Source organism: Chamaea fasciata, unplaced genomic scaffold, assembly GCF_029207755.1.
Source record: "Chamaea fasciata isolate MVZ Bird 193981 ecotype frontalis unplaced genomic scaffold, bChaFas1.0.hap1 SCAF_15, whole genome shotgun sequence".
NCBI classification, from domain to species: domain Eukaryota; kingdom Metazoa; phylum Chordata; class Aves; order Passeriformes; family Sylviidae; genus Chamaea; species Chamaea fasciata.
This window is the reverse complement of record NW_027094100.1, coordinates 16,217,744-16,239,072: the sequence shown is the minus strand read 5'-3', so window position 1 is coordinate 16,239,072 and position 21,329 is coordinate 16,217,744. Positions and strand designations below refer to the sequence as shown.

At 53.6% G+C, this 21,329-nt stretch overlaps 2 protein-coding genes and 1 pseudogene across 2 annotated transcripts in view; all 3 read right to left on the bottom strand.

Annotated features, from left to right (window-relative positions):
- The window catches only part of LOC136297530 (uncharacterized), a 156,826-nt gene that overhangs the window by 90,619 nt on the left and 44,878 nt on the right, over positions 1-21,329 (bottom strand). The gene's annotated exons all lie outside the window — the stretch shown is intronic.
- On the bottom strand, positions 7,237-10,877 carry LOC136297492 (protocadherin gamma-B5 pseudogene; annotated as a pseudogene).
- Positions 12,393-19,639, bottom strand: LOC136297490 (protocadherin gamma-A10-like). The gene is made up of 2 exons (XM_066197434.1): positions 17,106-19,639; positions 12,393-12,524 (listed from the first exon to the last, which is right to left on the bottom strand). The coding sequence occupies exons 1-2, from the start codon at positions 19,551-19,553 to the stop codon at positions 12,393-12,395; spliced, it is 2,580 nt and encodes an 859-aa protein (XP_066053531.1). The 5' UTR covers positions 19,554-19,639.

Genomic DNA, 21,329 nt, shown 5'->3' with positions numbered 1-21,329 from the left:
ACAGCAGGACAGGCGGCTTCATTGGAAGGATTAGTCCTCTCCTCAGCAATTTTTTCTACTCTGTGTCCTACTCACCTTGCACAATTATGAAACCATAATTTTAAACAGCTTCTCATCTGCCTCTTTCTCAAGTTCAACCTTCTGACAAATCACAACACATTCTCTTACTGTTTCTGCTTCCTGTTCTTCCCATTCCCACACACACAGCTCTTGCCTAGGTGGCTGAATGAAGGATTTGCTGAAAAACAATAGTCACTGTTTCAAATTTAAAAGCACCGACCGGAATTGTGAAAATGAGCTGCAACTTAGCCTGGAAACAAAGGCCTGAAGAAAAGTGTAATAAGGATTGTGATGAAACTCCCTTTCACAATCTTCCACAGAGATAGTGATGGATAATGCAGGTTTCACACACCATTAATTAGGTGTTCTAGCCAAGAATTATGGTTCTACATGAACAGTTACTGTGGAAAATGTTACTGTTGAAGATTGTCATTGTCTTTCATGACACAGAAGCCAGGATCAGAACAGAACAGAAATGGTACTGAATTTGGCACCAAGCATGAAATCAAACCATTTCTCAGCCAAACCCACATGGCTTCACCAATTTTCCTGGCACAAAACCCACCCTCCTCACTCTGCATTCACAGCCTTTAGTCTCACCAACAACATACACCAAAATTCTGGTTGTACGTTGACCATAGAGAAAACAATACATTGGAGAAACATACATTTATTAAGTTGTATTTCTTTAATGAAATATTCAAGGTCAGGCTGGGTGGGGCTCTGAGCAACATGGTCTGGTCGAAGAAGTCCCTGCCTATGGCAGAGGAGTCAGATCTTGCAGGGGAAAATGATCTCTAATTTCCTTTTCAACACAAACCATTCCATGATTTGGTATTTCTCTGATTCTATGAATACCTGTGCAGATCCAAGGTATGGATGAGAGACACTCTCCCTGCGGGATAATTGTATGTTTTGGAGTTTGCAGAATTGCCAGGTGCAATGAGGATCAGCTTTACTCCTTGACAAGGAAACTAGCAAACAAACAAACAAACAACTCAACCAAACCCAAACCAAAGAAATCATTGAAAGACACGAAACCCACAACCCAGCCACAACCCAGCGTGGGAAGGATTGGGAAAACGCCAGAAGAATATCAATCATGGCCTCACATTTCAGATTGTGTCAACAGTAGTATAGACACAACACAGGAAACTCAATTGTAACTAATGCACAGGAGGCCTCACACAGGAGCTCACCCCAGACACTCATTTCTTTGGAGAGTAAGATCAAGGAAAACTTGGAACCACAGCTGTGGGCCTCATCTACTAGGACAAATAGAACGTAACACAATTCATTCATTCATTTCGAACTATATCACAGTGAACTCCAGCACCAGCCCTGTCAATGAATACACAGACTTCTTCTCTCTGTCCAAACAAAACAGGAAAGCAAATTTTGTATACGGACATCAGTAGAAGAAAAGTTGTGTGCACAGCTGATCAGATCCCAACAATCACAACTAAGATTACTCTGTTCCTCCCAATCATTTGAACAAGTCAAAATTTTTATAGAGACCATAAATTGTTCCCAGCTCTGACAAAGACCCAGCTATCCAACTACCACCTCAAAGGCAACATCACCATTCTTCAGCACATGGACTCCTCACACAATATGTGACTACCACATGGCATGCAAAAGAATACCAGACCCAAACTAGGACATTTGAGCCCAAACCACACAACACAAAATCATAAGCCTCTTCCTGAGTGATGTTCATAAGGTCAGCAATAGCCCTGAGGATCAACAAAACACATGCCATGTCTCCACCAGTGTCTCCTTGCACACCACACCCCCAACACTCCCCCCTATTCAATCACAGCTCACATGGTTACCACATATCTTCAGAGTTTAGAGGGACTCCACCAAAAGGAAAGCAGCTCAGACAGTCTCTCCTTAGTATGGATAATATTTGACTTTTCACCCTAGCCATGGAACACGAAAAAGCATTTCCTACACAGACATTTTAAAGAAACATGTCGATGGAAGTCTCTCCCTCTTCGCCTACAAACATGAAAGAAACATCTTCACATCATCAGAACAGCGAGACAGAGAGTCAACACCTGCAGAGTTGAAGAGTTCATAACATTTTTCTGGCTTATATAACTCAGAGTAGATAATTAATGACTTGGTTTACAGGCCCCAAACACACAGCTTGCTCTTCCCATATGGCATCTTTCACAAGTACCACATCAAGCTTTTAAGTGACACAATTATGATGGTGTGCAAATACTTAGAAAGACCCTCACAGGGTTCTCCATGCAGCTGGAATACATATCTTCTTGACAATTACTTTGGGAAGAAAACCCTCACACTGCTTCATACTAGAGACAGGAACTGGACAGGGAATGGAGGAAATCATCCCCTTGACTCTTTCAGCAGACATTCATGCACAGCTCACAAGACTCAAACTTCCAACCCTTCCCATCATCCATGGTGTTCTCTCACCCATATATCCTAAAAACATGTGACAGTGGAGGCCCAGCTCACAGATCCCTTTTCTTTAGACCACTAATTTCACACAGCTATCTTTACTTCTCTGTACTATGGAAGCTCCATTTGCCTGCTCACGGATATTTTGTGAAGACACTTCACAGGTCTAAAAGGAAAAGCCCAGCAGTGTTCCAAGACAGACTGAGTCAGTGAATATCTGCACAGGGGGAATTATGCCCACCTTCCATGTCCCGCTGCACCTGGAATCTCTCCCTTCCCATCCACGCAATTCTCTTGCCATGCTAAATATTCTATAGCCACGAGTCATCCAGCTCCATTTGACATAGCTCTACCTTCATAAAAAAGAAAAATCAAAACAGTCCTGCATTTTTCTCCTGCATTTCCTCCTCCACATGCGGCCACCCACAGGCTTTTCAAAGAGTCACACCTTCAAGAGGATCCTACATCTTCAGAACAGGCAGACAGACATAATCAAGGACCACTTGTTGCTCGGCCCAGTCCTCTGTCGAGGACAAAGATCAAAGCATGGATGATGCAAAGCCTTTCCCTGCTGGTCTCCACAATGGATCATGGAGAACGATAAAGGCTGAGAACAACGTGCAGAGAAGTTCCACGCAAAGCCAGCAGCACTTTATTCACTGCACATTCAACAGAATCAAGCACGTGTCCAGTTGGCAAGACACATGAGCCGGCTAAAAACTTGTTCTTGTTAATAACGTGATACGTCCATTCAGAAAATGAATACTAACAGGAGCACGGATTCTACACAGCACAGGTGACATAGGGAAAGAATACCTGGAACCTGAGAAATACCTAAACCTTTGACCTAACAAACAGCCTGCCAGGAGCAGGCTTCTCCAATAGATGGAAGGCTGAGGACCGACTCCGTGTTCACACAATGACAGCAACACGCATTAGCCTTAAGAACGTCAGCCAAGGAAACTCTACTTTGCTTTTAAGCAAAGTCTCCTAAGCAAGCCACACAACACGGCGAGGAAAGAGCACAGGAACATCAGGTAAAGGCGTGGCAGAGAAAATCCGGACAGAGAAACTCACCGAGGGAGCGGCGGGATCCGTGGGGAGGGCGGCGGCCACATCCTCCTCCCCGAGCAGCGGCGCGGGCTCGTCGGGCAGCGGGCGGGCCGGGAGGGTGTCGCAGCAGCTGGCGCCCGAGAAGCGCAGCTGGCTCTTGCGCGAGTCGGCCGTGAGCGACACGTCGTGCGAGTAGGACTGCAGGAAGGCGCGCACGCCGTCGATGCCCACGAAGTGCGACACGGGCACGCCGCGCAGGGCGCCGCTGTCGGGCGGCAGCAGGTGCTGGCGGCGCCAGCGGCGCAGGCGCAGCGCCAGCAGCAGCAGCAGGAAGGCCACGAAGAGGCACGACACGGCGGCCACGGCCAGCACCAGCCAGCGCGTCAGGCTGCCGGCCGCCTCGGCCGGCGCCGCCGCCTCGGCCGCGCTGCCCAGCTCGGCCAGCAGCTCGGCCACGCTCTCGGCCAGCACCACGCTCAGCGTGGCCGTGGCCGACAGCGCCGGCCGCCCGTGGTCCTTCACCACCACCACCAGGCTCTGGCGCGCCGCGTCGCGGGCCAGCGGGGAGCGCGCCGTGCGCACCTCGCCGCTGTGCAGCCCCACGCGGAACAGCCCCGGCTCCGTGGCCTTGGCCAGCTCGTACGACAGCCACGCGTTCTGCCCCGCGTCCGCGTCCACCGCCACCACCTTGGCCACCAGCGCGCCGGGCTCCGACCAGCGCGGCGCCAGCTCCACGCCCGACCACGGCCCGCCCGAGCCCGCCGCGGGAGCCGCCGGCGGGTACAGCACCTGCGGCGCGTTGTCGTTCTCGTCCACGATCTGCAGCCGCACCGACACGTTGCTGCTCAGCGCCGGCGCGCCGCCGTCCTCCGCACGCACCCACAGCTGCAGCTCGCGCACCTGCTCGTAGTCCAAGGAGCGCAGCGCGTACAGCGCGCCCGTCTCCGCCTGCACCGACACGTACGACGACAGCGGCGCGCCCCGCACCCGCCCCTCCGACAGCCGGTAGCGCACGCGCGCGTTCTGCCCCCAGTCCGCGTCCGTGGCGCGCACCCTCAGCACCAGCGCGCCCGCCGCGTTGTTCTCCGCCAGCCGCGCGCTGTAGCGCTCCTCCGCGAACACCGGCGCGTTGTCGTTCACGTCCAGCACCCGCAGCGCCAGCACCGCGCTGCTCTGCAGCGCCGGCGACCCGCCGTCGGCCGCCCGCACCGTCACGTTGTACTCCGACACCTGCTCACGGTCCAGCTCTCTCGTTGTCACCACGCGATAGTAATCATCAAAGGACTTCTCGAGCCGGAAAGGGACGCCGTCGTCGAGTGAGCACCGAACCTCGCCGTTCACTCCCGAGTCCTGATCCTGCACGTGCAGCAGGGCTACAACCGTCCCCGACGGCGAATCCTCAGATATCTCACTCAGCGCCGAGGACACTGTGAGTTCGGGCGCGTTGTCATTAAAATCTGTTACGATAACCACAACCTTGGCAGTGTCGGAAAGGCCTCCCCCGTCATGTGCTTGCACCTTCATTTCGTAGGACTTGTCTTCCTCGAAGTCCAGACTCCGAAACAGGGTGATCGCTCCCGTCTCGCCGTCCACTTGGAATATCTGCGCGGCTCTCTCTGTCATTTTCTCAATCGAGTATTTCACATTCCCATTCTGACCCTCGTCGGCGTCCGTGGCCGTGACAATAAGGAGGACGGAGCCCACGGGCACGTCCTCGGGCACACGCACCGTGTACTCCGCCTGGCTGAACACGGGCGCGTTGTCGTTCGCGTCCAGCACCGTCACTCGGATCCGAGCCGTGCCCGTCCGGGCCGGATCGCCGCCGTCACTCGCCCTCAGCACCAGCTCGTGAAACGCCGCCTCCTCCCGGTCCAGGGCCTTCGCCAGCACCAACTCGGGATTCTGATCGCCGCCGGGCCCCGCCTGCACGGCCAGCGAGAAGTGCTCGTCGCCACTCAGCTCGTAGCTCTGCAGGGAATTGCGACCCGAGTCAGGATCATGAGCGTCTGGCAGGGGAAACCGCGACCCCGGAGCAGTCATCTCGCTCATCCTCAATTCTTTTTCTGCGACTTGAAAACTGGGTGCGTTGTCGTTAATGTCTGTAATTTCTACTTCCATTCCATAAACCTGCATCTGTCCCTCCACTATCAGCTCACAGCGCAGCACGCATTTCTCCACCAGCCGACAAAGCTGCTCTCTGTCGATCCTCTCCGCCGTCACTAAATGTCCCGTCTTCCCGTGCAGAGCGAAATACTGAGTCCTACCTTTGTCCAAGATACGGACGCCACGATCTCGGAGCGCCGGCAGCTGCAGCCCCAGGTCCTTGGCCACGTCGCCCACGAACGAGCCCTTGGGCATCTCCTCGGGCACCGAGTAGCGCAGCTGCCCCCACGCCGCCTCCCACGCCGCCAGCAGGACGGCCCAGAGCAGAGCTCGCTGCCGCCGGCCCCAGCGCCTCCCCGCCGCGCACATCTCCGCCGCGGCACCGTCGGCACCGCAACACCGCCGATCCGACTCCCGCTGCCGCTCAATGCTCTCAGCTTCTGCACCCTGCGCTGCCGCCGGTCCCTGCCTGCAGAATGGACCGGCACCAAGGGGACGATCGCGGGCCGCACGGTCGGACAGACAGCCAGCAAGCGAGCGAGCCGATCCGCAGCGGGCGGGGCTGCCGGTAGCGCTCCGAGCTTCCTCTCGCTCCTCTCGGTCAACAGCGGCGCCCGCAGCCTCCTCCCGGCACTGCAGCCACCGAGCGCTGCCCAGCGCTGCCCGCCGGCCCTGCTGCACACACGGGACAGGAGCCACCGAGACGTCGCTTTTCGTCCAGCGCCGATCTCCTGCCTCCACATTTCTCCTGCCCATCTCTGCCTTGATCCTCCAGGGCATCGCGATCGGGAGGAAGGCAGAGGCAATCCGTCGGCGTGTTTCTTTAATCGCACGGGGAAACTAATCACTTACTAAAGTCATTGTATTTAAATTAAAATACATTTTCAGATTTACCTATGCAGCTTATATTTTCTTGTATATCTTTTTGTTCAAAAGCATCGTCAACAACAAACTCTCAGAGAGAAAACGGGAAGATACCGCATCCCGAAAACACAGAGCTATCGGGTTCATTAACACAAGCGGGATGAGAGCAATTGCATGCTTCTTAAAGTCAGGGAGCTAATTGTTACAGGATTGAATTACAGATACGAATAAAGATGCAGCTAAAACTCTCAAAGGGAAGTTTAGAGACTTCACAAAATTGATATTCCTTTTTAAGATAAACCAAGTTTTTCCTTAGTTAATGCAGATTTGCATTTAATCAAATCATTGTAAGTTACCTTTTTCCTGAAGTCAATGTATAAGGCGTTGAAGCTCGTTAGGAAACTATTCATGTAATTATCACTTAATGGCGTGGGTACGATGTGTTTGCAGAAAAAGAATTATAGAAACGTAAAACAAAAGTACAGCTGTGCCCTTGAATCTGGACTGACCACCAATCAATGTGCAAATGAATTGATTCAAGATCCTATACAATCGCTTGGCCAATCTCCCTGATACTTGATCACATCATATTTAGAGAGCTAGCCTAGTGAACAGAATTGCAAAAATTTCCCGTTCTTGATACACCCGACTTCTACTAAATTCCCTTAACTATGTAAATATAATAGAAAAAAAATTCTCTGAAACACAAAATATTCAACACTCTCACCACTGTAAGAAATGCACATCACGAAGAGCAAAATAGAGCTAACTGCGAGTCACAAAAAGAAAGACAACTAGTCCCACTTCTGCCTTCCTCCCAAAAGCGGTGACAGTATGTTTAAACTCAGGATGGAAAACGGAATTTTCCACATTGTTTTCCGTTCCAAATCTGATAGGGAGAGCAGAAATTTCAAAGAACGGGATTGTGTAAAGCTACACAGCTTATCCAACCAAAACGTTTCTGAACCAGATCAGCCTGGACGGAGATATCTCCAACACGAGGTGTCAGTGCTTTTCTCTTGCATGATCGTCAGGCAGAAACAGCCGTTCTATTTCCACAGAATACGGATCTGTTTTCAATATCGCTATCGCCTTCTAATTTATCGAGCTCCAGTGTTGACCACAAAACCTCTCTCCGGAAATTGAACGCTTGACCTTATGAAGAACCAAGTCCTTCCTGCTCTCCATGGACGAATGACATTCCCTTCCTCATTTCAATCCACGACGCAAATAGGAAAGCGCAAGTCACCAAAAAAACCACAAAAACAAAACAAAACAAACAAAAAGCCCCAAACAAACAATTAAAAAAAAAAAAAAAAAAAAAAAAAAAAAAAAAAAAGGGGAAACCCGGAAAAGCACTGCTACTACCTCAAAGGAGAGTTAGTCAAAGCTTTTCAGCTAAAGGAGTTACCAAGGAGGAATCAAAAAATTCCGCCGCTACACAGAGACACAGACGAGGACTCCAAATCGACACCACCCAGATAAAACCAGGGCAAAAGCAACGTCTTTTAGGAAAGGCGAAAAAGGAAGGAGCCCACCCTTTACAGACCTGCGGTACGTCGGCAACGGCGACCGGCTCTCCCGCGACGGTGCTGCTGTTCGAGCTCGGCTTCTCGCAGGAATCCCCGCCCAGAAGCTCCTCCGCCGACAGGATGGGCACCGGCGGCGGCGGCGGCCAAGCGGCCTCGGGCACGGCGCGGGCCGGCGCCGCCACGCACAGGTTGTAGGAGTAGGGCAAGGTGCCCTCGCAGAAGTCGGCCGGGAAGGCGGCGCCGGCCACCGAGAAGCGCTGCGCGCCCAGGCAGCGCAGCACGGCGGGCGGCCCGGCCCGGCGCAGCCGCGCCAGCACGGCCAGCGCCACGCTCAGCACCAAGAGCGCCGACAGCAGCGCCAGCGCCAGCACCAGGTAGAACTGCAGCTCGGCCGCCGGCGCCTCGGCGCCCGCCGCCCGCTCGCTCAGCTCCGGCAGCGCCTCCTGCAAGCTCTCGGCCAGCACCACGTGCAGCGTGGCCGTGGCCGACAGCGCCGGCTGCCCGTGGTCCTTCACCACGGCCACCACACGCTGCTTGGCCGCGTCCCGCTCGGACACGGCGCGCGCCGTGCGCACCTCGCCGCTGTGCAGCCCCACGCGGAACAGCGCCGGCTCCGACGCCTGCACCAGCTCGTACGACAGCCACGCGTTGCGCCCCGCGTCCGCGTCCACCGCCACCACCTTGGCCACCAGGTAGCCGGCCTCGGCCGAACGCGGAACCACCTCGAAAGGAGTCGCCGCCGCCGCCTCTCCCGGCGCCGCGGCCCCCGCGCCCGCCGCCGGCCACAGCACCCGCGGCGCGTTGTCGTTGCGGTCCAGCACGAAGACGCGCACCGTGGCCGTGGAGCTGCGCGCCGGCGCGCCGCCGTCCTGCGCCCGCACCTCCACCGCGAACTCGCGGCACCGCTCGTAGTCGAAAGAGCGCTGCGCGTACAGCGCGCCGCTCCGCGCCTCCACCGACACCGGCGGCGCCGCGCCCGCCGCGCCCGCGCTGCCGCCCGCCAGCCAGTAGCTCACGCGCCCGTTGGCGCCCGCGTCCGCGTCCCGCGCCTGCACGCGCAGCACCAGCGCGCCCGCCGCGTTGTTCTCCGCCACGTACGCGCTGTACGCCGCCTCCTCGAACACCGGCGCGTTGTCGTTCACGTCCGACACCTCCAGCACCAGCTCCGCGCTGCTGCGCAGCGCCGGCCTGCCCCGGTCCCGGGCCACCACCGTCACGCGGTGCTCGGCCGCCTGCTCGCGGTCCAGCGCGCTCGCCGTCACCACCTTGTACGAGCCGCCCGGCGACGCCACGATCGACAGCGGCGCCTCGCCCGACAGCTCGCACGACACCTGACCGTTCTCCCCGGAATCTGGATCGTTCACATTCAGCAGTGCCACCACGGTGCCGACTGGCGCGTCCTCAGGGACAGGACTCGACAGAGATAAAACCGTGATCTCGGGCGCATTGTCATTCTCGTCGGTGAGGTCGATCTGCACTTCGCAATGACTGGTGAGCCCGCCGCCGTCTCTCGCTTCAACGCCAAAGATGTATTTATTCTTTTCCTCGAAATCGAGGGGACCCACCGTCCTGACCTCACCGCTGTCACTTTCGACAGCGAACAATGCCTTGACAGTATCTGGGACGCTGCTGAAGGAATAGGATACCCGCCCGTTGCTGCCCGAGTCTGCATCCGTGGCGACCACTCGCAGCACCAGAGATCCTGCCGGCAGATTCTCCGCCACTCGTGCCTCGTAGACTCTTTTACTGAACACGGGAGGGTTGTCGTTGGCATCTGTCACGTTGACCCGAACCTGGACAGTCCCGGACCTGGCGGGGTCCCCGCCGTCAACTGCCATAAGCACTAACTCAAAGGAGCTCTGCTTCTCTCGGTCCAAAGCTCTCTCTAGCACCAATTCCGGCTGCTTCTTTCCACCCGCCTTTTCCATCATGGACAAACTAAAGGACGGGTTGCTGGTGAGCTGGTAAGTCAGCAACGAGTTACTTCCTACATCAGCGTCTCGGGCCATCTCCAGGGGAAATCGAGCACCGGGAAGCGTCCATTCATCAATCTCGAGGTCCAGAGAAGCCTTCCTGAAGGTCGGGGAGTTGTCGTTCACGTCCTCGATGGCCACTTCGACATGGAAAACGTTCAGCGGGTTGTGCACCAAAACCTCGAAGCTGATGGAGCAGGTCACCGACTCGCCGCACATCTCCTCCCGGTCCAGCCTCTCGTTCACGTACAGGTTCCCGTTCTCCTCATTCACAGTGAAGTATTTCAGCTGCTTCTTGCCGGCAGACGCCACCTGCAGCTTGCGCGCCGGCAGCTCGTCCGCGCTGAGCCCCAGGTCCCGCGCCAGCGGCCCCACCAGCGAGCCTCTGCCCAGCTCCTCGGGGATGGCGTAGCGGACCCGCTCGGCCGCCGCCCGCCACCACACGCACAGCAGCACCGCGCCCAGCAGCGCTCGCCCGCCGCCCGGCCCGCGCCTCTGCCGCCGCCTCACCGCCATTCTCTGTGGCCACAGCTCGCCGCGCTCCTGCCGGACTCCTGCCGCTGCCCCGCCTCCCTTCCAGCCGCTCTCGCTCTCACTACAGCCCGCTCGGGCCGCCGCAGCGCAGCCGGCCCGCAAGGGCCGCCTCGGACGCCGCTGCTCCCCGACAAGCGCCGCCTTTCGCCCCCTCTTTCCGCCGCCGCTGCTGCTGGTGCTGGCGGGGCCGCTGGCGCTGTGGCCGGCGCCGGGCGAGCGAGCAGCCTGCGGGGGCAGGACGCTGCGGCGGCCGCGGCTCCAGCGCCGCTCGGCGGCGGCCAACAGCGACACCCGGAGGCGCCGCGACGCCACTGCAGCCGCCGGATGGCCGCGCTCCAGGGGGCCCGGCTTTGGGCGGGGCTCGGGGCTGCGCCGCCAGCGGGGTCTCTCCTCCATCGCACACAGCGAGCGCAGAAGCTCTTGGTTAATTCGACTCTAAGGCGGTTCTATCTGAGATGTGCTGTCCGCTGCTTTTAGGGCATTTTTTCGAGTCACATGGAACAGTCAGAATCCAACATTCATGGCAAGGCAGTAAAGAACGGAATTAAGGAGCTCCTAATAAAATCACAGCGCATCTACAGCAGCAATAAATGATAATATAGGGAAGACGTCTAGGGCTTTTTTGCCTTTGTTCCCATCTCTTGAATCGTCCCGTCCTTACCTGGGATGAACCAATCTGAGATATAGATCAGTCTTAAGCAATGTAAGCAACCCCTATACCAAGACAGCAGATTTGTTATGTATCTACTTTGTTTCTGACTCATTAAAGTTGTTTCATCTGCACCTTCATAACTCCTGCCTGACAAAGGAAATTGCAAACCAACGCTGAGTCCTTCACAGAGCTAAACAATGTTTTCAGTTTCACACTTCAACTTTTTTTAAAAGGCATTTAATCCACACCTCTGCCATAAGCAGGAACAGTTTCTTCTAGACTTGAACGTTGGAGGCATATCCAAAACTTCTCAAGGCAACATGTTCCATTTTCCCACAACCCACACTGCAAAGCTTTCTCCTAAACAAAACCTCCCTTCTTTTAGTTAAAAACACTAGTCCACTCTCCTACGGCCACTGGCCCTGCTAAAAAGAGCTCTGTCCATATTTCCTATAGGCCTATGGATAAACTGAAACAGCAAAAGAAATTCAAAGCTTCCACACAGAATGATCCTGTCTCCATGATTGAAGACCTAAATTCCTTCTGTCCTTCTCCATAGCAGAGGTGTTTCAACTCTCAGACCACTTCCATGATCCTTCTGGAAATGCGCATTTGGGATATTGGCCCGTGATCTACATCCAGTCTATGATCTCAAAAAGAGACTTAAGAGCAGGGGAAAGACCTCACTCGACCTGCTGGGCAGAGGACTAGTTACGCAGTGCAAGACACAATTTGAGCAGCAGGTGCCCACTGGTGGCTCATGTCCCATCTTATGACCCACAAACAAGAAAAAGTACTCCTCTGCTAACCTGTTCCCTAACCCCTACTCTCCCTTTAAACTGGGGATTGCCCTAACCCCAGGAGCAGGGCCTTGCACTTTGCCCTGTTCAACTTCATGATGGTTGCACGGGGTCACTTCTCCTGCCCATCCCTCGCTGGCATCTCTGCCCTCTCGGCAATCAACTCAAATTGGTGTCAGCCGAAAATATTCTGAAGGTGCACTCCATCCCATTGTCCATGGAGGTACTAAACAGTACTGAAGGTCCCAGGAAGGACCCCTGGAGGGAAAACACAAGTTACTGCTTTGCACCTGGACATTGACCCACTGCCTGTAACTCTTTGAAGGTGATTATCCACCCCGTTCCTCGGCCATTTAACAAACTCCAGATGATTTCCCAGCACGTTCCTCTAGGTGATGACGTGGGAGACACTGCACAGGTTCTCCCTCTGGCCCCTGGTCTGTTTATGGAAACCTTGGCTGGGCTGGGTGGCCGCTCTGCACTTTGACAACTGCAGCAGAGATGCTTCTGCATTTTCACACTACAGACAAAGTGTTCCTGAGTGAGCACACATGTGCTTATGAAACCCTTCCTCTTTACAGCTGTAAACATCACAGGTTTGGGTGGGAACCCCACCTGCACTTGGACAATTGGGACAGAGGAGACCTTCCACATGGGATCAGACACGCTGAGGTTGAGCTCATGACAACAAGCAGTGCAAGAGCTAGAAACACATAAAAGTCAACAGATGCGATAACATTTTGTAGGCCTCACTTTCTCTACAGAAGCAATTCAAATCACACTGTACTCCATCAGGCCCAGGCTTGTGTTATCTATGACATACAACAAGCAAGGGAATGACCGACATCTTCTCTAGCCTCACACACAGAGCTCCTCTTTCTCCTTTTTCTCCTATGTCATGCAGCTGGAAGGGGTTGCTTGTGGCCGTCTCACTGGAGATAAATCTTAAATTTATCATGAGATGATAACGGACAGCAGGCACACCCAGAAGGTTGGTACATTTGTCTGCCCACCACCATGAGGAGAAGGAACTGAAGGATTCTAAAGCATACAAATGATAAACAACCATACTGAAAGGTTAGCAGTCATCCAACAGAGAACGGCTCATGAAAGCATTGGCTTAGAGGGAATCTCCTCCCTGTCTTTATCATGTGCTCTTTTCCACACAGATGCAACATCTACTAAAGTCATATTTACATCTATTTCTCCCAGCAGTAACAGAACACGAAGTCACTCTCCTGCCTTCCACTCCCACTGGAAAAATAGCAAGAGACATGAACACACCATAGATTGCTAAGAAATGATAGGTTGTTGATAATATTAAGCATCCACACATAAAGAGTAAATCAAGGAAAAACAAAATGGAAAAAAAAAAACCCCCGAACCCACCCCCCCCAACAAAAAACCAAAAACAACCCATAGGATAACCCAAAACATAAATCATATAAGGCGAGGAAGCATTAGAACACAACAAGCTGTCAGACATGCTCACAGTGAAGCCTTCTAGGACTTGATTTCAGGCCTCAAAATTCATCCCTCAAGGCACCTAGAAGCCACTGAGGTCTCCAGCTGCAAATGTGGCCCTAAACACTTACACTGGACAGCAGGACAGGCGGCTTCATTGGAAGGATTAGTCCTCTCCTCAGCAATTTTTTCTACTGTGTGTCCTGTTCACCTTGCACAGTTCTGAAGCCATCATTGTAAACAGCTTCTCATCCACCTCTTTCTCAAGTTCAACCTTCTGACAAATCACAACACATTCTCTTACTGCTTCTGCTTCCTGTTCTTCCCATTCCTACATATACAGCTCTTGCCTAGGTGGCTGAAGGAAGGGTTTGCTGAAAAACAATTGTCACTGTTTCAAATTTAAAAGAACCGACCAGAATTGTGAAAATGAGCTGCAATTTAGCCTGGAACCAAAGGCCTGAATGAAAGCGTTACTTAGAATTCTAAAGAAACTCGATATCACAATCTTGCATAGAGATACGGATGGATAAAGGAGGTTTCACACAGGATTAATCAGCTGTTCTAGCCAAGAATTATGGTTCAACATAAACAGTTACTGTGGAAAATGTTACTGTTGAGGACTGTCATTTTCTTTCATGACAGAGTAACCAGGATCAGAACAGAACAGAAATGGCACAGCTTTGGCACCAAGAAAGGAATCAAATCATTTTTCAGCCAAACCCACAGATTCACAGATATTTGTGGCACAGAACTCACCCTCCTACCACTGCATTCACATCTTTTAGTTTCACCATCAACATACACCAAAATTTTGGTTGTATCTTGGCCACAGAGAAAAGAACACCTTAGGGAAACATATCTTTATGAAGTCATATTTCTTTAATGAAAAATTGAAGAGCAGGCTGGGTGGGGCCCTAATCAACCTGGCCTGGTGGAAGATGTCCCTGCCCATGGCAGAGGAGTTGGAAAAACTTTTTCCTTAAGGTGCTTTTCCACACAAACCATTCCACGATTCTGTGTTTCCCTGATTCTATGATTACATGTATAGCTTCAAGGCATGGATGAGAGATACTCTCCCTACGGGATAATTGTATGGTTTGGAGTTTCCAGGATTCTGAGGCACAATGAGGATCAGCTTTACTCCTTGACAAGAAAAGAAGCAAACAAACAAACAACTCAACCAAGCCCAAACCGAAAGAAATCATCCAAAAGAACTTAATCAACTCAGCCAAGGATGGGAAAACACCAGAAGAGTATCAATCATGGCCTCACATTTCAGATTGTGTCAACTCTAGTATATACACAAGACAGGAAACTTGATTTTAACTAAAGCACAGGAGGCCTCACATAGGACCTGACCCCAGACAGTCATTTCCTTGAGAGTAAGATTAAGAAATCACTTGGAACCACAGCTGTGGGCCTCATCTACTAGGACAAGTAGAACTTGACATCATTCATTCATTCATTCATTTTGAACTATATCACAGCGAACTCCGGCACCAGCCCTGTCTCTGGATACACAGACTTCTTCTCTCTGTCCAAACATAATATGAAAGCTGCAAATTTTGCATATGGACATCAGTAGAAGAAAAGTTGTGTGCACAGCTGATCAGATCCCAACAATCATAACTGAGATTGCTGTGTTCCTCCCAATTATTTCAACAGGTGTAGAATGTTATATAGGCCATTGATTGCTCCCAGCTCTGTCAAAGACCCAGCTATCCAACTACCACCTCAAAGGCAACATCACCATTCTTCAGCACATGGACTCCTCCAAGATGTATGACTACCACTCCACATGCAAAAGAACACCGAACCCAAACTAGGCCATTTGAGCCCAAACTATGCAATACAAAATCATAAGACTCCTCCTGACATGCCATGTCTCCACCAGTGCCTCCTCATACACCATACCCCCGACACTCCCCCCTAATCATTCACAGCTCACATGGTTATCAGAAATCTTCAGAGTTTAGAGAGACTCCACCAAAAGGAAAGTTCCTCAGACAGTCTCTCCTTACCATGGATAATATTTGACTTTTCACCCGAGCCATGGAACCTGAAAAAGCATTTCGTACAGAGACATTTTAAAGAAACCTGTCAATGGAAGTCTCTCTCTCTTCACCTACAAACATGAAAGAAACATCTTCACATCATCAGAACAGTGAGACAGCAAAATATCATTTCCAGAATTGAAGAGCTCAAAACAATATCTGGGTTATATAACTCAGAGTAGGTAATTTATGACTTGGTTTACAGGCCTCAAACACACAGCTTGCTCTTCCCATATGGCATCTTTCACAAGTACCACATCAAGCATTTAAGTGACACAATTATGATGGCTTGCAAATACTTAGTAAGACCCTCACAGGGTTCTCCATGCAGCTGGAATACGTATCTTCTCGACAATTACTTTGGAAAGAAAACCCTCACATTGCTTCATACTGGAGACAGGAACTGGACAGGGAATGGAGGAAATCATCCCCTTGACTCTTTCAGTGGACATTCATGCACAGCTCACAATTTCCAACCCTTCCCATCATCCATGGTGTTCTCTCACCATATATCCTAAAAACATGTGACAGTGGAGGCTCAGCTCCCCAGACCACATTACTTCACACCATAAATTTCACACAGCTATCTTTACTTCTCTGTACTATGGAAGTTCCATTTGCCAGCTCACTGAAGTTCTGTGAAGACACTTCACAGGTCTAAAAGGAAAAGCCCAGCAGTGTTCCAAGACAGACTGAGTCAGTGAATATCTGCACAGGGGGAATTATGCCCACCTCACTTGTTCCGCTGCACCTTGAATCTCTCCCTTTCCATCCACGCAATTCTCTTGCCATGCTAAATATTTCATAGCCAAGGTGCATCCATCTCCATTTGACATAGCTCGACTTGCAACAACAAGAAAAAAGCAAAGCAGTTCTGCCACTTCCTCCTGCATTTCCTCCTCCACATGCGGCTACCCACAGGCTTTTCAAAGAGTCACAACTTCAAGAGGATCCTTCATCCTCATGGCAGGCAGACAGACATCATCAAGGACCACTTGTTGCTCGGCCCAGTCCCCTGTCGAGGACAAAGATCAAAGCATGGATGATGCAAAGCCTTTCCCTACTGAACTCCACTATGGATCATGGAGAAGGATAAAGCCTGAGAACAACGTGCAGAGAAGTTCCACGCAAAGCCAGCAGCACTTTGTTCAACACTCATTCAGCCTATTCAATCACATGTGCTGTTGGGAAGACACGCGAGCCTGCTCAAATTTTGTATTTCTTAATAACGTGATACATCCATTCAGAAGAGCTGATACTAACAGGAACACGGATTCTACACAGCACAGGTGACGTAGGGGAAGAATACCTGGAACCTGAGAAATACCCAAACCTCGGACCTAACGAACAGCCAACCACCAGAAACCTTCGCCCTCCCTCCGTCTTCACAACCTGGAAGCCTGAGAACCGATCCCATTTTCCCATGACAGTAATGGGCACCAACCTTCAGAACGTCAGCCAAGGAAAGTCTATCTTGCTTTTCAGTAAAGTCTGCTATGCAAGCCAAAAACACGGAGGCAAAAGGCCAGGGAAGCATCAGGAGAAAGTGTGGCAGAGAAACTCTGGACAGAGAAACTCACCGAGGGAGCGGCGGGATCCGTGGGGAGGGCGGCGGCCACATCCTCCTCCCCGAGCAGCGGCGCGGGCTCGTCGGGCAGCGGGCGGGCCGGGAGGGTGTCGCAGCAGCTGGCGCCCGAGAAGCGCAGCTGGCTCTTGCGCGAGTCGGCCGTGAGCGACACGTCGTGCGAGTAGGACTGCAGGAAGGCGCGCACGCCGTCGATGCCCACGAAGTGCGACACGGGCACGCCGCGCAGGGCGCCGCTGTCGGGCGGCAGCAGGTGCTGGCGGCGCCAGCGGCGCAGGCGCAGCGCCAGCAGCAGCAGCAGGAAGGCCACGAAGAGGCACGACACGGCGGCCACGGCCAGCACCAGCCAGCGCGTCAGGCTGCCGGCCGCCTCGGCCGGCGCCGCCGCCTCGGCCGCGCTGCCCAGCTCGGCCAGCAGCTCGGCCACGCTCTCGGCCAGCACCACGCTCAGCGTGGCCGTGGCCGACAGCGCCGGCCGCCCGTGGTCCTTCACCACCACCACCAGGCTCTGGCGCGCCGCGTCGCGGGCCAGCGGGGAGCGCGCCGTGCGCACCTCGCCGCTGTGCAGCCCCACGCGGAACAGCCCCGGCTCCGTGGCCTTGGCCAGCTCGTACGACAGCCACGCGTTCTGCCCCGCGTCCGCGTCCACCGCCACCACCTTGGCCACCAGCGCGCCGGGCTCCGACCAGCGCGGCGCCAGCTCCACGCCCGACCACGGCCCGCCCGAGCCCGCCGCGGGAGCCGCCGGCGGGTACAGCACCTGCGGCGCGTTGTCGTTCTCGTCCACGATCTGCAGCCGCACCGACACGTTGCTGCTCAGCGCCGGCGCGCCGCCGTCCTCCGCACGCACCCACAGCTGCAGCTCGCGCACCTGCTCGTAGTCCAAGGAGCGCAGCGCGTACAGCGCGCCCGTCTCCGCCTGCACCGACACGTACGACGACAGCGGCGCGCCCCGCACCCGCCCCTCCGACAGCCGGTAGCGCACGCGCGCGTTCTGCCCCCAGTCCGCGTCCGTGGCGCGCACCCTCAGCACCAGCGCGCCCGCCGCGTTGTTCTCCGCCAGCCGCGCGCTGTAGCGCTCCTCCGCGAACACCGGCGCGTTGTCGTTCACGTCCAGCACCCGCAGCGCCAGCACCGCGCTGCTCTGCAGCGCCGGCGACCCGCCGTCGGCCGCCCGCACCGTCACGTTGTACTCCGACACCTGCTCTCGGTCCAGCTCTCTCGCTGTCACCACGCGATAGTAATCATCAAAAGACTTCTCCAGCAAGAAAGGGACGCCCCCGTCGAGCCCGCACTGCACCTCGCCGTTTTCCCCCGAGTCTCTGTCCCTCACGTGCAGTAGGGCCACGACAGTTCCCGACGGCGCGTCTTCTGAGATCTCGCTCAGTGCCGACCGCACTGAAATCTCTGGCACATTGTCGTTGACGTCGATCACACTGACCACGACTTTTGTCGTGTCAGATAGGCCTCCCCCATCATGAGCCTGCACCTCCAGTTCGTAAGAGTCGCCTTCCTCGAAGTCAAGGCTCCGCAACAGGGTGATTGCTCCCGTCTCGCCGAGCAGCTGGAAAGTCTGCGAAGCTATCTCAGTAATTTTCTTAAACGAGTATTTAATTTCCCCGTTCAGACCCTCGTCCGCATCTGTAGCCGTGACGGTGATAAGAGCTGAGCCCACAGGCACGTCCTCGGGCACACGCACCGTGTACTCCGCCTGGCTGAACACGGGCGCGTTGTCGTTCGCGTCCACCACCGTCACTCGGATCCGAGCCGTGCCCGTCCGGGCCGGATCGCCGCCGTCGATAGCCCGCAGCACCAGCTCGTGAAACGCCGCCTCCTCCCGGTCCAGCGCCTTCGCCAGCACCAGCTCGGGACGCTGATCGCCGCCGGGGCCCGCCTGCACGGCCAGCGAGAAGTGCTCGTCGCCGCTCAGCTCGTAGCTCTGCAGGGAATTCCGGCCCGAGTCCGGGTCGTGAGCCTCGGCCAGGGGAAATCGCGCGCCCAGTGCTGTCGTCTCACTCATTCTAAGTTCAATATCTGTGCCTCGAAAGCTAGGCGCCCTGTCATTAATGTCCGTGATTTCCACCTGGATTCCGAAAACTTTCATTTCCCCTTCCACTATCAGCTCACAGCGGAGCACGCATTGCTGAACACGCTGACACAGCTGCTCCCTGTCGATCCTCTCTGCCGTCACTAAATGTCCCGTCTTCCCGTGCAGAGCGAAATACTGAGTCCTACCTTCAGAGACAATTCGCGCACCGCCATCTCGGAGCGCCGGCAGCTGCAGTCCCAGGTCCTTGGCCACGTCGCCCACGAACGAGCCCTTGGGCATCTCCTCGGGCACCGAGTAGCGCAGCTGCCCCCACGCCGCCTCCCACGCCGCCAGCAGGACGGCCCAGAGCAGAGCTCGCTGCCGCCGGCCCCAGCGCCTCCCCGCCGCGCACATCTCCGCCGCGGCACCGTCGGCACCGCAACACCGCCGATCCGACTCCCGCTGCCGCTCAATGCTCTCAGCTTCTGCACCCTGCGCTGCCGCCGGTCCCTGCCTGCAGAATGGACCCGCACCGCGGGGACGATCGCGGGCCGCACGGTCGGACAGACAGCCAGCAGCCGAGCGAGCGAGCCGCAGCGGGCGGGGCTGCCGGTAGCGCTCCGAGCTTCCTCTCGCTCCTCTCGGTCAACAGCGGCGCCCGCAGCCTCCTCCCGGCACTGCAGCCACCGAGCGCTGCCCAGCGCTGCCCGCCGGCCCTGCTGCACACACGGGACAGGAGCCACCGAGACGTCGCTTTTCGTCCAGCGCCGATCTCCTGCCTCCCCTTTTCTCCAGCCCATCTCTGCCTTGATCCTCCAGGGCATCACGATCGGGAGGAAGGCAGAGACATTCCGTGGGCGTGGTTCTTTAACCGCACGGGAAACTTATGACTTCGTATTGTCATTATACTTTAATTAAAAAACATTTTCCGTGTATTACCCTATAACTTATCGTTAATCTTATCCTTTTTTTTTTTTTTCAAAGACATCTTCAACAACAGGATCTCAGAGAGAAAACGGGAAGATTCCGGGTCCCGAAAGACCAGACCTATCACGTTCATTAACACAAGCGGGACGATAGTAATTGCCTGCTTCTTGAAGTCAGGGAGCTAATTGTTACAGGATTGAATTATAGATACAAACAAAGATGTAGCTAAAACTCTCAAAGGGAAGTTTCAAGGCTTCAAATAATTCATATTCCTTTCTAAGATAAACCTATTGTTTCCTTAGTTTATACAGATTTACATTTAATCAAGTCATTCTCAGTTTCCTTTTTCCTGAAGTCAGTGTGTAAAGCATTGAAGCTCGTTAGTAAACTATTCGTCTAAGTATCTCTTAATGACGTTGGTAAGATGTGCTTTCAGAAAAAGAATTATAGAAATATAAAGCAAAAGTACAGCTGTGCCCTTGGATCTGTGCTGACCACTAATTAATGTGCAAATGAATTGATTCAAGTGCCTAAACAATCGCTTGGCCAATCTCCCTGATACTTGATCATTTCATATTTAGATAGCTTGCCTAGTAAGTCGAATAGCAAAAATCTGCCGTTCCATTAGCTATATAAATTGAATAGAAAAAAATTATCTGAAACACAAAACTTTGAACACTCTCATCATTGCATGAAATAAACACCACGAAGAGCAAAATAGAGCGAAGTGCCAGACAAAAAAATGAAGCCAACTAGTCCCATTACTGCATGCCTCCCAAAACGGGTGACAATATCTTTAAACTCAGCATGGAGAAAGTGATTTTCCACATTGGTTTCCTATCCAAATATGATAGGGAGAGCAGAAATTTCAACGAACGGGACTGTGCAAAGCTAAACACCTTATCCAGCCACACCCTTTCTGAACCAGATCAGCGAGGACGGCAAGATCTCCAACACCATGTGTCAGTGCTTTTCTCTTGCATGATCGTCATGCAGACTGAACCTTTCTCCTGCCACAGAATACGGATCTGCTTTCAATATTATTAACACATTCTAATTTATCGAACACAAGTGTTAACAATAAAGCCTCTCCCCGGAAATTGAACGTTTGACCCATGAAGAACCAAGTCCTTCCTGCTCACCATGGACGGGGTACAATCCCTTCCTCATTTCAATCCACCCCGCATATAGGAAAGCACAGCCCAGGAAAACAAACAAAGAAACAAACAAAAACCAACAACAACAAAAACCAACCAAACAAAC

Excerpts from the sequence above, each read along its gene's own strand:
- LOC136297490 (XM_066197434.1), bottom strand. The coding sequence starts at position 19,553 with ATGTGCGCGGCGGGGAGGCGCTGGGGCCGGCGGCAGCGAGCTCTGCTC. Across the intron at positions 12,525-17,105 it reads CGGATCCCGCCGCTCCCTCG|TGTGAAAATGCAGAAGCATC; the intron begins GTGAGTTTCTCT and ends CTTTGTCTGTAG.